Consider the following 14,742-nt stretch of genomic DNA (forward strand, 5'->3'; position numbering starts at 1 on the left):
TCTCTCTCTCTCTCTCTCTCTCTCTCTCTCTCTCTCTCTCTCTCTCTGTCTCTCTCCCCCCCTCCCTCCCTCCTTGAATACTATAGCACTTTTTGTTTTTGCTTCTATAGATTATTTTTTAAAAGAGAGAGAGACAGATAATGAACTGAAGGCCAAAGTATTATTTAAAATGATTTGATTCAAAAACCTCTATGAAAAGAAGGCAAGTAGAAAATTGGGCACTATTGACCACTGGCATCTTTCAATGAATTAAATTTTTGTTTTCCCACAAAAATACAAAAAACAGTAGTTATTCTTATGAGATCTGGAGTTTGGTTTTGATAGTTGTCTGGGAGTTGCTCTGGGTTCTGAGGGTCAGGAAAACAGTTTCTTTCTTTCCCTCTCAGTATGTGCCTGAACTCATGTGTATGTTTTTGATTTCCAGTTCCAGTTGTTTTACTTGAACTTCTCTCTGGTTTACCAGCTCTCGGAGTCTCCGAATTTCTTCTTGTTGTCGATAGAACATGTGCAGCAGCTGGAATACAAGAGACAGGTTAATCTGGTCCGTTATGGTTGAGGTATCAAAACTGAGGGGTAGGTATGTCAGGCAGCAGAACTGGGTATGGGGGAAATGCTAGCTTTTACTGAAATGTTTTATCCTTTATTATTTTCTGTCCCTACCTCCACCACCACCTCCAATGTTTTTTAAAGTGGTTGTGTTAACATGACTTGGATCCAAAGGAACATTTATATGATGTATGGCTATTTCATAGCTGTTCTTAAATGACTTAATACTACTTCTTCAGTTATTGAGCCACAAAAGGACTGGGTTTTGTCAATACTTGGTTTCCCTTCCAGTGGGTGAATAGACCAACTCCCACTGTCTGTAGAAGGCTTGGAGTGATGGTAAGATAGGCAGAGGCAGGGGCTATAGATAGAGGATCTAGAATACTTTATTATTTGAGTGAATTCCCATCTACCCACTTCTTTGCATTCTTGGTGCATTGGGGAGTGAGGGATTGGGCAAAGGAGAAAGGGAGAAGAAAAGAAAGGGATGATAAGATATGGTTTGAAAGGTCTTTCCAAAGAAAGTCACTTATAAGAAGAAAAGTGAACTTCAAGTGAACCAAAAGAGCTGCTAATCCTCTAAAGACTGTACTCTTTCCAAAGGGACCATTCTAGAAGCCATTATAAATAATTTGGCTTACAGAATTAGCTAACAAAAAAAAGCAAACTTTGATTTTATACATTACAAGTGTATTTTGGGTAACCCATGGTTACAGCAAACAGTAAGAACTAGGGGTCAAAGGTAAGGAAACCTGAGTATTTGAAATATAAGCAGGTGCCAGAAGTTTTTAAACAAAGTTACATAAACACTGGTAATCAATAAACTAGGGTTTCTGGCCCCCGTTTCTGAAAGTGGCATGGACATAATGCTGGGTCTCAGTTTTACCATATGTATAATGGGCTTAAACTGCTTGTGATTCATTGATCTGTTGGGAGGTCTAATTATTTTTTTCAAAGCATTTGTAAAGTCAATTGAATTAAAAAAAAATTTTTTTAAGTCAATTGAATTTAAGAATGAAGTTTTCCAGTAAGGGTAAGCAACTTGAGGTCTCTGGCAGTGACATTCTCTTTTTCCTGTACTACCATATATGCCTCTTAATATACCTGTGACCTTCACAGTCTCTTTCCTTCTACCTTTTCCTCTAGTTTTCTTCTTTCACCTTCTTCCCAAGCCATGTATCGTTTCTCATCTTCTTTTGCTTTTCTTCTTCCTTTCCTTCTCTCGTTTTCCCCTCCTTCCTTGCTTATGTCTGGACCTCACAAACATCATTGTTTATTTCTCTTTAGAGGAGAGAAGCTCATTCCCAATGCTTAGCTGTCATACAATCTTACCTCATTTTCTGTTTTTGGTGGAGGACATTCAAATGGATCAAAGCCATTAGAAAGCCAAGATTTCTTGTCTTCTTGTACTTGATCCGTTCCTTTTCTTGATCCTCTCTCATCTTGGAACCTGTATGGCTTCTTGGCTTCCTCAAATGCTGTTTTTCTTTCTATCCTGTCGTGATACCTATTTGATTCCAGAGGCATAGAATTGGATAGTGTCCTTTCAGGAAACTGTCGTTGAGAGTTTACAAGTTCAGACCCTGGTCTCAGAGATACCAGCAATGGCCCTGGGAGACAAATAAAGTGAAGTGAGCACACCAGTCACACATCTTCATAACACAAAGAGGCAGGCAATGAGCGAGCTTCAAGGGTTTAAAGCAGGGGTGTCAAACTCAAAGAGCAATCCATCGCCAAGGATTTATGCTTGTTGTATGCCGACTTAGTTTTAAAATGTGACATCATCTATCTAAATTGTATTTTTATTCATTTTGTTAAATATTTCCCAATTACATCATCATCTGGTTCCAGTTACACTCAGGAGTATTGTGGGCCTTGTGGCTGCTGGGTGTCTGACACTTCTGATTAAAAGGAATGATACGATTTATGTCGGTGTTTCCAAAGAGTAGCCTGTCCCGCAATGACCTTTGATGAAGAGTGGATTTTATATTAACTAATAGGAATGGACAGTGGAACAAATGCTGGATTGGGACTCTGGGTTTATCTCCTAGTTCCACTACTTACCAGCTGTGTGACTAGGAGTAGATGGCTTTGGACCAGGATGTGTTCATTATCTTATTCTGTTTCTGGGTCCCTCTGACACCCCATTTTCCAGAAGCAATGTTGCTGATGATATTTAGCTTTTTACCAAAAATGTACAAAATGAATTAAAAGTTTCTTTTACAAGGACTCTCTGAGTTCTAAACATATTTAAAACAAAATCCTTCATTCATAGTTCAATTAAGACAACAGAGAGATGACCGTTTAGATCCAATGACAAGATCAATGGTTTCCAAACTTTTTTGATTGCACAGAAAACATTTTTGGAGCCTACATCACTGACAGGTGCATATTTACTAATTTATAAACAAAATAAATATGGCTGAGATTCCTAACTTCTTCATACACTATCGTGTACATATGTACTACTGTATTATCATGCATATGTGATAATATATTATATGATAATTATATACTTATATAAAATGTACTTATATTTCAATATAATTATTATGTAGTGTGTAAACGATAATAATATATATTACATATTACATTAAAAACTGAAAGAATGAAATAATATTTTATCCTAGAGTCAATAGGGATCTACTAGAGTTTTTTTTGTAAGGGAATGATATGGCCATATCTACATTTTAGGAACTGACTTTGACAGTTGTGTGTAGGATGGATTGAAGAGGGGAGAGATGAGAGAAGGAGACCAATTAGGATATTATTACATTTGTATAGGCAAGAGATGATGGGGACCTTAACTACAGGGGTTGGATATGTGAGAAGAGAGGAAGACAGATGTGAGAGATGTGGCGGTAGAAATGAAAAGATTTGGCAGCTCATTGAATATATGGGGTGAAGGAAAGTGAGGCAACCAGGAAGGCAGCAAGTTTGTGAACTTGGTTTACAGGAAGAATTTTCTACATAGAGAAATTTAGAAGATTTGGGAAAAGATAACGTAATCTTTTGGATGTGGACAATGTGGAAATTTGCTTCGGTTGATCATGCATATTTGTTATAAGGATTCTCTTTTTCTTTTTTCATATTGGAGGATGGGAAAGAGAGAAATGTTTGTTAATTGAAGAATGAAATTAAAAAGAAAACAATCCTTTTTGTTTGGAAAAAAAAACCACAAAAGATAATGGAATAAATTCTTCAATGAAGATCACAACCCATTTGAAAAGGGGAGGGAAGTGGGGCTCATCATAACCCATCTGAAAATGGGGTAGGTATCAGATGAGTCACAGAATCTGCCCTCAAAGTCATCTGTCACAGTCACAAAGTAATCTAAGGAAAAGAGTAGGCATATTGTGCCGCTAGGTGGCACTATGGATAGAGTGCAGGCCTGGAATCAGGAAAACTCATCTTCCTGAGTTCAAATATGGCTGCAGACACAATTCCTCATTTATAAAATGAACTGGAGAAGGAAGGAAATTGCAAACCACTCCAGTATCTTTGCCAAGAAAACCCCCAATGGGGTCACGAAGTTGGATACAATTAAAATGACTAAACAACAACAACAATAAATGTTTGGGAAATGCTGAGGTCAAGAAAAATGCTTCATGTCAGCTTTGGGACATTAATTCACTGGGCCTTGATTAAAGGCATCATATTTCACAATATTTTTGAACTGAAGCCACAGTAGGTCAATTGAGTGATTTTTATTATTGTACCAGAGGGAAAATATCTATCTCTGAAATCCTGACCTTTATTCATTCCATTCAGCCATTCCTGTGCTGTCAGAGCTGGCTGGACTCCAGCTGTCAAGGGGTAGATGTCTTCTTGGTAGGATTCCGACTACAAAAACAAACAAAAAGAGGTAATGTGATCAAGGCGATGATAATCTAAAGAAGTTGCTACTGCCAGCAGACACTATACGTAGCCCAAGAAGTACTTTCATTCTTCTGGTATACAAGTTGATTCTTTAATGTTGAGATTCTCTAATATATACCTTTTAATTTAGACTTCACAAATCAACTGTGCTATGATTGGCCATCATTCAACCCTGATGTTTCTCCTTACATGCAGCAAATTGACAAAGATGACAAAATACGAGAAAAGATAATGTTGGAAGGATTGTGGAAAGAGATACACACTCGTGTGCATTGTTGATGGAACTATGAATTGTTACAACTAATTTGAAAAGCAATTTGGGGTTATTCAAATGAAGTGACTAAAATGGCCATACCAATAGTCTGACCCAAAGTTTCTACTGTTAGGCATATACACAAACTATGTCATTAATTAAAAGTTCTCATATGCTAAAAATATTTATAGTAGCACTTGGACCTTTGTTTCCTCATCTGGAGAGCTGACCTAGATGACTTCTGAAGTTTTGGAGCTGGAAAGCTCCAAATCTATGATCCTATTAATAAACTGGTTTCCAAAGTAGAAATTATGGGAACCTTGTAGGTAATTGACCCCATTTTAGAATTTGTGACAGAGGATAAGAATGCCAGGCATAGTCTAATATTCATCTTGGACTTTTGGAGAACAGATTTCAAAGGTTTCAGAAAAAGGACAGGTAAGATGCAGTGGTGTGAGATTCTAAAGAACAAATCAGTTCATCAGTGTTAGGAAGCTTTCAAGACAATTCTGAAGACACAAAGAGAATTCCAATAAGGAAGAAAGGGAAGGAGAAGGTTTCTAAGGAGAACAACATCTGTGCAAAGATGATTCATCAACCAAGTTAGATTTTAAAAGATGCTCAAAGGATGGCAAAAAGGACAGGTTAACAAATCATGAGTTTCAAAACTTGGCAAGTACTTTTAAAACATCCTCAGGAGTACTTAAACTCAGAGTGGTTTGAAGCTAGGCAAAGATAACAAAAAGGGTTGGTAAATTTTTAACATATGAGGAAAAAAGGAAGATAAAAAAGGGACAAGATTGCTGTTCAAGGTGAATGGGATGACAAAAAGTGACAGTGTGAAGGTGGAGTAACTTCTGTGTTCTCTGCCAAGGAAAATTTTTTTTTAACTGAAAAGAGAACTGATACTAAAGATAAATGGAAAATTTAAAAAGGTTAATAGTGAGTTGATATTTAACATAAGCTGGATAGGATGAAAGCACCAAGTACCTTTGATAAGGTCAAATCACTAGGCCAAGATGAACAATGAACAAAATTTCCAAAAGAATCCTGAATGTAATTGCTGCCAGTGACCTTTGAATGAAGAATGGAAAATGGTGCCATGGGAACTTGACTGGAGAAGGTCAAGTGATGTCCTGAACTTTGAAAAGAAAATGAGAATGCAATATGAAAACTAAAGGGAAGTGAACTTGAAATTCCTTGAAAAAATTTAGAATTCTATTAATTTTATGATGAATATATTTGATGATTAACGAACATTAAGGAAAGGAAACAGTGAACACAAAGGACCAGAATGGTTTCATTAAGAATAGTTCATGGGGTGGCCAGGTGGTGCAGTGAGTAAGAGTGCTAGTCCTGGAGTCGGGAGACCTAGTATCGGTTCTGGCCTCAGATACTTAGCACCCACACAAAATAACTGGCCGTGTAACCTTCAGCAAGTTACTTAGCCCCAATTGCTTTAAAAAAAAAAATAGAATAGTTCATGTCACTTAAAAGAATACATAGAAGAAAACAGGAGATTCAGAGGGAGATACAAGTAAATGAGATAACTTTGAAATCATTGTTTTCTATCTAACTCTGTTGTACCCTAACCCAGATCACATGCCACCTGATTTGGAGCCCACCATTAAGCCCCTTTATATTTGTCTTTGTCCCTATCCTAAACCCTGTAACTGCTTGTAACAACTTAAAGGCATAGTCCTGGGTAAAGTAAATCACTCAAGGCATAGACCCCTGCTCCCTTATCTTTCCCTGCGTTGGTACTTCCCTAAATCAGTAAGCCTTGAAGCAGCATTTTGTATAAGGGTCATGGTGCAAGTCTGTATAAAGATCATGGGGCAAGTCTATCCCATGCAAGAGACCACACTGTTCTGGGATGCTGACCAAGCAAGGTCCCCCACCCAGAATGCTGACCAAGCAGGGTCCCCCACACCCTTCACCCAGAACATGACCCTGGCCTGTTCTATGACCCCAGCCTGTTCTGGGAATTCCACTCCCCTGTGCCCTCCACACTGTATCTTCCACCCTGTTCTAGGAGGGACCCCGGCTATACCCTTGTACCCTTGTGCCGTATTTCCCAAATTAGCCCTGAGCTATAGATCCTAACAAATGGCTGCTCTTGGCTTCTGTACATCAGTGCATATGCTAGTTCCCCTCCCCAATTGTGGTTTTTGCCTTTATAAGCATTGTATGGTCCCTCATTCGGGGCTGCCTAATTTGAGTGTATACTTCAGGCAGTCTAGCACTTGATCAATAAATCCACACCTAAATTTACCTTGAACCCAGGTCTTGGTCTTGCTCTTATTCTCTGCACAACACCTCCTCACAAAAAGATTGAGATTTTTTTTTTTTGATATGCCCAATGTCAGATTTTGTTTTGTTCGATTATACATGTCTATAAAAGTTTTTTTTCCTTTTTTTTCCAAATAGGGAGGGGGGGAAGATAGGAGGGAAAGAAGATGCATTTTCATTAATTAAAAAATTTAATAAAGAATCTATTGAATTTATTATATACTTCAAAAAAAGAAATAAGCAAGATAGAATGGAGATTTAGCTTCATATGAAATCCTCTTTTTATTTTCTTTGTATATAGACATGTTCATGTTTACTAATGTTTATCAAATTTAGATAAAAAAAAACCAAGAGTATGGTCTATGTCAGACTAACTCTCTCTCTCTCTCTCTCTCTCTCTCTCTTCCCACTACTTCCGAAATACTTTAGATCTCTCTTACAAGTTTTAGCAAAGAATTCTACAAATTCTCTCATGTTATTGTTGTGGACAATAAAGAGAGTTAAAGAACATTAGTTATGTGGATTTGGAACTGAATGGCTGGGCCCAAAGAGTTATTATTAATGGGTTGAGGACAACTTGAAAGGAGGTGGCATGGAAGGCCACAAGAATTTGTCCTTGTGCCACTTAATATTTTCATCAATTACCTAGATGAGGGCAAACATGGCATTCTTATCTATATTTTCAGCTGATACAAAATTAGAAGGGACAGCTAATTCTTTGGGCGATAGAGCTGGAACCCAAAATGTAACTGGATAGAATGTTGAGCCAATTCTAATGAGATGAAATTTAATGGGAGTAATGGTAATGTCTTAAACTTGGGTTCAAAAATCAACTTGGGAAGTACAAGATGAGGAGGTGTGGAAATAATAATTCATTTGAAAAAGATCTTAGGGGTGTCGGAGGGATGGAGGGGGTTTGGTGGACTGTAAATTTTAATACAAGTCAGCAGTGTGATGTGATAGACAAAAAAAGCTGAGAGGGTCCTAGACATTATTAAGAAAAGTGTATTTGGGACAGACCCAAGATGGCAGTGTAGAAGCAGGAAAACTCCATGTGCTCCCCCCATAACCACCTCAAATACCTATAAAAAAGGACTAAACAAACTTTGGGACTACAGAACCCACAAAGTGAAAGAGAGAAACAAATCTCCCACTGAAGGCAGCCCGGAAGGCAGATGGGAAGGGTCCATTGCAGCATGCTGGGAGCAGAGCCCATCCCCATGTGAGCTTTTAAAACTGGCATGGGTTTTAGCTCCAAGGTGGCCCCCACCAGCCGTGGCTAGAGGGACTTCGGGAGAGTGGATAACCAGCAGCTATGGTAGTTTCCAGAATTATCAACCTATAAATAACACAGACAAAGTGAGAGGTCAGTGTTGACTTTGGGAACAGGGGGTCTGGGAGTGTGGTCTGGCCTCTGCTTCAGAGCTCCTGGCCTACAGATTGTAGGGGGACCAAGCAACCATTCAGAGGGTAATCGCTCTTGCTTTAACCTGCTTGGACCTGGATCATGGTCTTGGGTAGAGGTCCTGGAGTGTGTGACCAGATGCCAGAGCCTGTGAAGGCTTCAGAGAGGGCACCCAGCTAATAGCTCCGGCAGCTGCAAAAACCCCAGCGATTTGGGACAAAGCCCTCCTCTCTGGAAGCAGTGTTCTCTGTGGCAAAAAGCTCAAAAGTCAAGTAACTGAGTGGCACCATGAGCAAACAAAAGAAGCAAAGCAAGCACAGCGATCCAACTTTAGGTTCCTATTTTGGGGGAAAAAAAGGATCAAAGCATGGAACAGGAAGAAGACAATGAAGTCAGAATTCCTATAAAAAAGCTTCCAAGAAAAATATGAAGTGGTTACGGGCCATAGAGGAGCTTATGAAGGATTTTGAAAAACCAAATAAGAGAAGTGGAGGAAAAATTGGGAAGAGAAATGAGAATGATGCAAGAAAATCAGGAAAAGAGAGTCAACAACCTGAATGAAGAAAATAACACCTTAAAAAATAGACTAACTCAAATGGCAAAAGAGGCTCAAAAAGCCAATGAGGAGAAGAATGCCTTAAAAAGCTGAATTTGCCAGATGGAAAAAGAATCTCAAAAGCTCACTGAAGAGAATCATTCCTTCAGAATTAGATTGGAGCAAATGGAAGCTAGTGACTTTATGAGAAATCAAGATACTATTAAACAGATCCAAACAAATGAAAAAGTAGAAGGCAATGTGAAATATCTCATTGGAAAAACCACTGACCTGGAAAATAGATCCAGAAGGGATCATTTAAAAATTATCAGACTACCTGAAAGCCATGATCAAAAAAGAACCTAGAAATCATCCTTCAAGAAATTCTCAAGGAAAATTATCCTGATGTTTTAGAACCAGAGGGCAAAATAGAGGTTGAAAGAATCCACCAATCACCTCTTGAAAAAGACATCAAAAAGAAAACTCCTAGGAATATTATAGCCAGGTTCTGGAGTTCCCAGATCAAGGAAAAAATATCATAAGCAGCCAAGAAGAAGCAATTTGAATATTGTGTAAACACAATTAGGATAACACAGGATCTGGCAGCTTCTATATTGAGGGATCGAAGGGCTCAGAATATGATATTCCGGAAGTCAAAGGAGCTGGGATTAAAACCAAGAATCACCTACCCAGCAAAACTGAGTATAATATTTCAGGTCATTCAATTAAATAGAGGACTTTCAAGCATTCTTGATGAAAAAACCAGAGTTGAATAGGAAATTTGACATTCTGACACAAGAAGCAAGAGAAGCATGAGAAGGTAAACAGGGAAAAGAAATCACAAGGAACTTTATCGAAGTTGAACTATTTATATTCCTACATGGAAAAACATAATTGTAACTGATGAAACTTTTCTCAGTATAAAAATAGTTGAAGGGAATAGAAATGTGTATACACACACACACACACACATATATATGTATGAATACATACATATATGTCTATATAGGAAGGTATATGGGCATATGAATACATATGTGAGTGTGTGCATATATATGTACAGGTATACATAGACAGAGGGCACAGGACCAATTGAATAGGAAGGGATGATACTTAAAAAGTGAAATTGAGAGGTAAAAGAGAAAATAATGATGGGAGATGGGGAGAGACAGAATGGGGTAAATTATCTCATACAGAAGAGGCAAGGGAAAACTGGTTCAAAGGGGGGGAAGAACAGGAAGGCAAAAGGGCATGGGTCAACCTTACTCTCACTGAATTTGGCTTAGGGAGGGAAGGACATACACACTAAATAGGATATCTCACCCTACAGGAGAGTAGGGGGAAAGGGGATGAAAGGGGGGATGATGGAGGGGCGGGCAGGTTGGGGGAGAGGGAAGTTAGAAGCACACACTTTTGAAAAGGGACAGGGTCAAAGCAGAGCATAGAACAAGTGGGGGGAGGGATAGGATGGAGGGAAATATAGTCAGTCTTTCACAATATATCTACTATGGAAATGTTTTGCATAGCTACACATGTACAACCTATATTCAATTGCTTATATTCCCAGTAAGGGTGGGTGATGAGGAAGGAAGGGAAAGAATCTGGAATTCAAAGTTTTAAAATCAAATGTTTAAAAAATATTATTATTATTATTATTTTACATGCAATTGGAAAATAAGATATATCGGCACTGAGGTATAGAGATCCATCTTGCCCTACTGGAAGGTCAGAGGGGGTATGGAGGAGGATATAGGAGAGAGCAGATTGGGGGAGGCAGTATACAGAGGGATTGCTGCTTTGGGGGGGTGGTTAGCAGAAAGATGGGGAGAAAATTTGTAACTCAAAATCTTGTGGAAGTGAATGATGTAAACTAAAAATAAACATAAAATTTAATTTTAAAAAAGTGTGTTCAGAACAATGGAGGTAACAGTCTTGTTGTACTCTATCCTGCTTGGTTGTATTTGCCATATTGTTTTTAGTTTTGAGAGCTGTATTTTGGGAAGAATGTGGAAAAACTGGGAGAATAGGACAATCAGTATGGTAAAGACTCTTGAAATTATATAAGGATCTGGAATGAATGAGAATATACTTCACGTCAGCATAGAAGCAGAGGTACATGGGTCATTCACTCTGATGGCATAGTTAGATATAGCTAAGGGTTTCCATCAGTGTTGTGCTGTGGTTGACTTTTCTTCTTTGTAATAGCTTAGTTATGGAGGCCACTTACCCGTCGAGGGACAATCATTGATACAGGCTCAATGAGACCTTTGGTTGTTATCAGTTTGTAGAATCTGAATATCTCACAAGAAGATACATCCAGACCTCTCTTTGGCATGATTCCTAATGGAAAGATTCAAAAGAAAGAAGAGATAATGGGAAATGACTAATACCCAAGCAATACTCCATTGGGGTCCTACATGGGCATAGCTCTCATGGACAAGGTAGGTGTTCTAGCTACCCTTGTATCGCTAGAAACTTGCACACTGCTTTGTTGATGGGTGCTAAATAAATGTCAAACTGCTTTTGAGTTGCAATTAAATTTTATACTTCCTAGTCAGTGAGTATGTATCTGAAAATTCAATCAATGGCTTTTTTTCCTCTCCTTTCCCTCAGGACACTATTTGCCATCTTTGTGAGGTAGGCCATGAACATGATTAGAGTATTCCTATTTTTCTGAGAATTGGGATAAAAAATCATGTACAGTTGAAGTGATAGATGTGTACCCCAACAATATATCACTAAAAGTGGCAAACCAAACCCTGAGTATCCTACCACAGATCATGCTTTGAGATGTGAGGTGTCTTAGGATAGTAGGCTGGAAAGACTTAAAAAGGTCTGATCTGGAGAACCAAAGTTTAAGGTTTCTGCTCTTGTCCATCGGTTAAAGCATCGATTAGCTCATGAACTTGATTTCTGTCCTACAGTGTTACTCAGTTATTCACTGTCCCATGAGTGTTACTCAGACAAAGAAGAAAGAACAATAGCTTCTCTGATAGGCTCAATTCTAATATGTTTAAAAAGATACAGTTTAGGACCTGTAAAGAAGCAAGTTTTTCCAAAAGAAGTCCTCTTTCCATCCCTGTTAATGGCACTACCCTTCTTCTAGCCTTCCCATTCTAGAAACCTTGGTTTCATCTTTCATTCATTCCCTTCCTTCATCCCCTATACCTAATTAGTCACCAAATCATATCTTTTCTTCCTTCAAAGTGCCTTCAATTTTACTCTTCCTCTCCATTTCCCTGCTACCTCACTAATCTAGGCTTTTATCACCTTGCATAAGAATTTTAGCCATAGTCTCTTAGCTGGTCTCCCTCACTTAATCTGTTCCTCCTTTTAATCCATCATTGCCTGAATCTTCTCTGGCTGACCATGGTCTGCTTTACCAAACACATGAACTCTTCTACTTTCCTTTCAAGGTCCTCCATTATATGACTCCATCTGATATTTTTTAAGACCCATCACCTCACTTTCTCAATGTGAGTGAACTCTATTCACTGATGCAGATCACAGCCCGTCCATGCCTCATTTATTTATGGCTAATAAAAGTTTCACTGCCTGGTGGCCAGCCTTAAAATGAAGAGCTCTTTGAAGTTAGGTTGGCCAATTTTCCAATGACAGTGTGGTTGACCACCAGTCTGTGTATGCACAAAGCCTTGGTTCAGACCTACTAGAACATATCATCTGCGGATATAATCTTTAAGGATGCAAAGACACCATCATAACATGGCATAATGAAGCAGAACCTTATGGGAGCAGCAATAATTTGTATAGAACATTCTAATTTATGAAGCACTCATTCTTAGATTTGACCCTTTCATCAATCCTGTATGGGAAGACAAATATTATTTCTACTTTACAGAGAAGGAAAGTGAGGTTCAGATAGATTAAATGTCTAGCCAGTAAGTGGCAGCTACTGGGACTTTTTTATCTTTTGACTCTGTCTAGTGCTCTTTCTACCAAACCATATTTATTAACATTCAATACACCAGCATAATGAGGATTATGTTACAATCTTCATAATGTCCTTGGTCATATAAAGGGAAAAAAGTTTAACAGAAGGTGAGTTTCTATTTAGTAAGCAGTAGAGTTGGGACTGGAGGCAGCTAGGTAGCATAGTGCATAGTGTATTGAGCTTGGAGTCAGGAAGACTCATCTTCCTGAGTTCAAATCTAGCCTTAAACACTTACTAGCTGTGTGACCCTGGGCAAGTCACTTGACCCTGTTTGCCTTAGTTTCTTCATCTGTAAAACAAGCTGGAGAAGGAAATGGCAAAGCACTCCAGCAGAACCCTGGTCCTGGAGTCAGGAGGACCTGAGTTTAAATCCAACCTCGGACATTTACTATGTGATACTGGGCAAGTTACTTAACCCCAGATGACTCCAAAAAGAAAAAAGGAGACTCTGAAATTAATGATTGTACCCAAAGGAATCAATATGAAATCAAGAAATGGCTTTTTTTGCCAAGAAAACCCCAAATGGGGTCATAAAGAGTTGGATACAGCTGAACAATAACAAAAGAGCTGGAATTCAAATCCAAGTCTTCAGGTGCCAAGTTCAGTGGTTTTTCCATTAATTACATCATATTATTCCACAAGTCTTACTTCTTTTCCATAGATTTTTCTGATTATTTCAGCAAAAATAATTTTTCCCTTTGAGGTCCTACTGTACTCTCAGTCAATATTATATAGTTCAGCAATTGATTCTCTTGATTGTTCTATCTAAATCAGAGTGTAATAAGTTCCTGTCTATGTGCTAATCTTACCTACTATCCAACCCCAGACTGGCAAGTCCATTTATAACACAGCATATCTCATGGTTTTTTGAAGTTTTCACCTAGACTAAAGTACATGATTGGAAATATAACATAATCCTTCAGTAAACACTTGTTGATTGACTGGCTTCCCTGTTGAAGCTGTTTCAAACCATGCCATGTGTTTCTGCTTAAACAGTGGAAGAAGACTTCATTATCCTAGTTCTTTGAGACTTTGTTGGCCCCTTTAGACATCTGTTCCCCCCCCCAAAAGAAAGAAAACAAAACCCCAAACCCAAAACCTTCTAAGTCCTTTCCCATTGTTTTAACTTTAGTTCCTCATTAGTTTCACTTTTATCCTTAAATTTATCTTTGATTCCTGAAGCAAACACTTTTTATGGCACGTGCAAAAGTTCTGAGATATGTTTGTGGGGGCAATCATTTTGGGTTTTTAGAAATTTATTTTAGGAGCTGACCCTGTGTGTGGTGTGCATTCCAGTTGTTCTAATACCAGACTTCTTAATGTGGAGTCTAGGAACTTGGTTTTTTATTGTGTTGATGTATTTTATTTTATACATTTTAAAACTTTTTTTTCTGAGTAGGGGTCCATAGGCTTCACCAGACTGCCCAAAAGAGCTCATGATACAAAAACATTTAAGAATCCCAAGGGGCTGGGCTTCTAACTGACTTTCTTTTTGTTAGTTTAAAGGATATGTTAGGCTTGGTATATAATTATTTTATTTATTTTTAGTTTTCAACATTCATTTCCACAAGATTTTGAGTTTTAAATTTTCTCCCCCTCCCTTTCTTCTCCCCTCCCCAAGAAGGTGTGCAATCTGATATAGGCTCTACTTATCTATTCATATTAAACATGTTATCATATTAGTCATGATGTAAAGAAGAATTAGAACTAATAGGAAGAACATAAGAAAGAAGAAACAAAACAAAATAACAAACAGAAGGAGAGCAAATAGTAAGCTTCCATTCATATTCAGACTCCAAAGTTCTTTCTCTGGATGTGAACAGCATTTTCCATTGTGAGTCTTTTGGAGCTATCTTAGATCCTTGCATTGCTGAGAAGAG

The 14,742-nt window shown here is 38.2% G+C and overlaps 1 protein-coding gene across 2 annotated transcripts in view; it reads right to left on the reverse strand.

The window, feature by feature from the left end:
* Window positions 1–12: 12 nt before the first annotated feature.
* CORO2A (coronin 2A) overlaps window positions 13–14,742 on the reverse strand; it is a 180,429-nt gene continuing 165,699 nt past the window's right edge. For both annotated transcript variants that reach the window (XM_069106041.1, XM_069106047.1), the window contains exons 9-12: window positions 11,138–11,250; window positions 4,299–4,389; window positions 1,879–2,156; window positions 13–514 (exon numbers count right to left, since the gene is read on the reverse strand). In XM_069106041.1, coding sequence (XP_068962142.1) covers window positions 383–514; window positions 1,879–2,156; window positions 4,299–4,389; window positions 11,138–11,250 — 614 coding nt within the window. In that variant the 3' untranslated portion in view covers window positions 13–382. The remainder of the gene's footprint in view (window positions 515–1,878; window positions 2,157–4,298; window positions 4,390–11,137; window positions 11,251–14,742) is intronic.

Source organism: Petaurus breviceps, unplaced genomic scaffold (assembly GCF_028583685.1).
Source record: "Petaurus breviceps papuanus isolate PSGF00001 unplaced genomic scaffold, PetGlider_PUasm1.0 138, whole genome shotgun sequence".
NCBI lineage: Eukaryota > Metazoa > Chordata > Mammalia > Diprotodontia > Petauridae > Petaurus > Petaurus breviceps.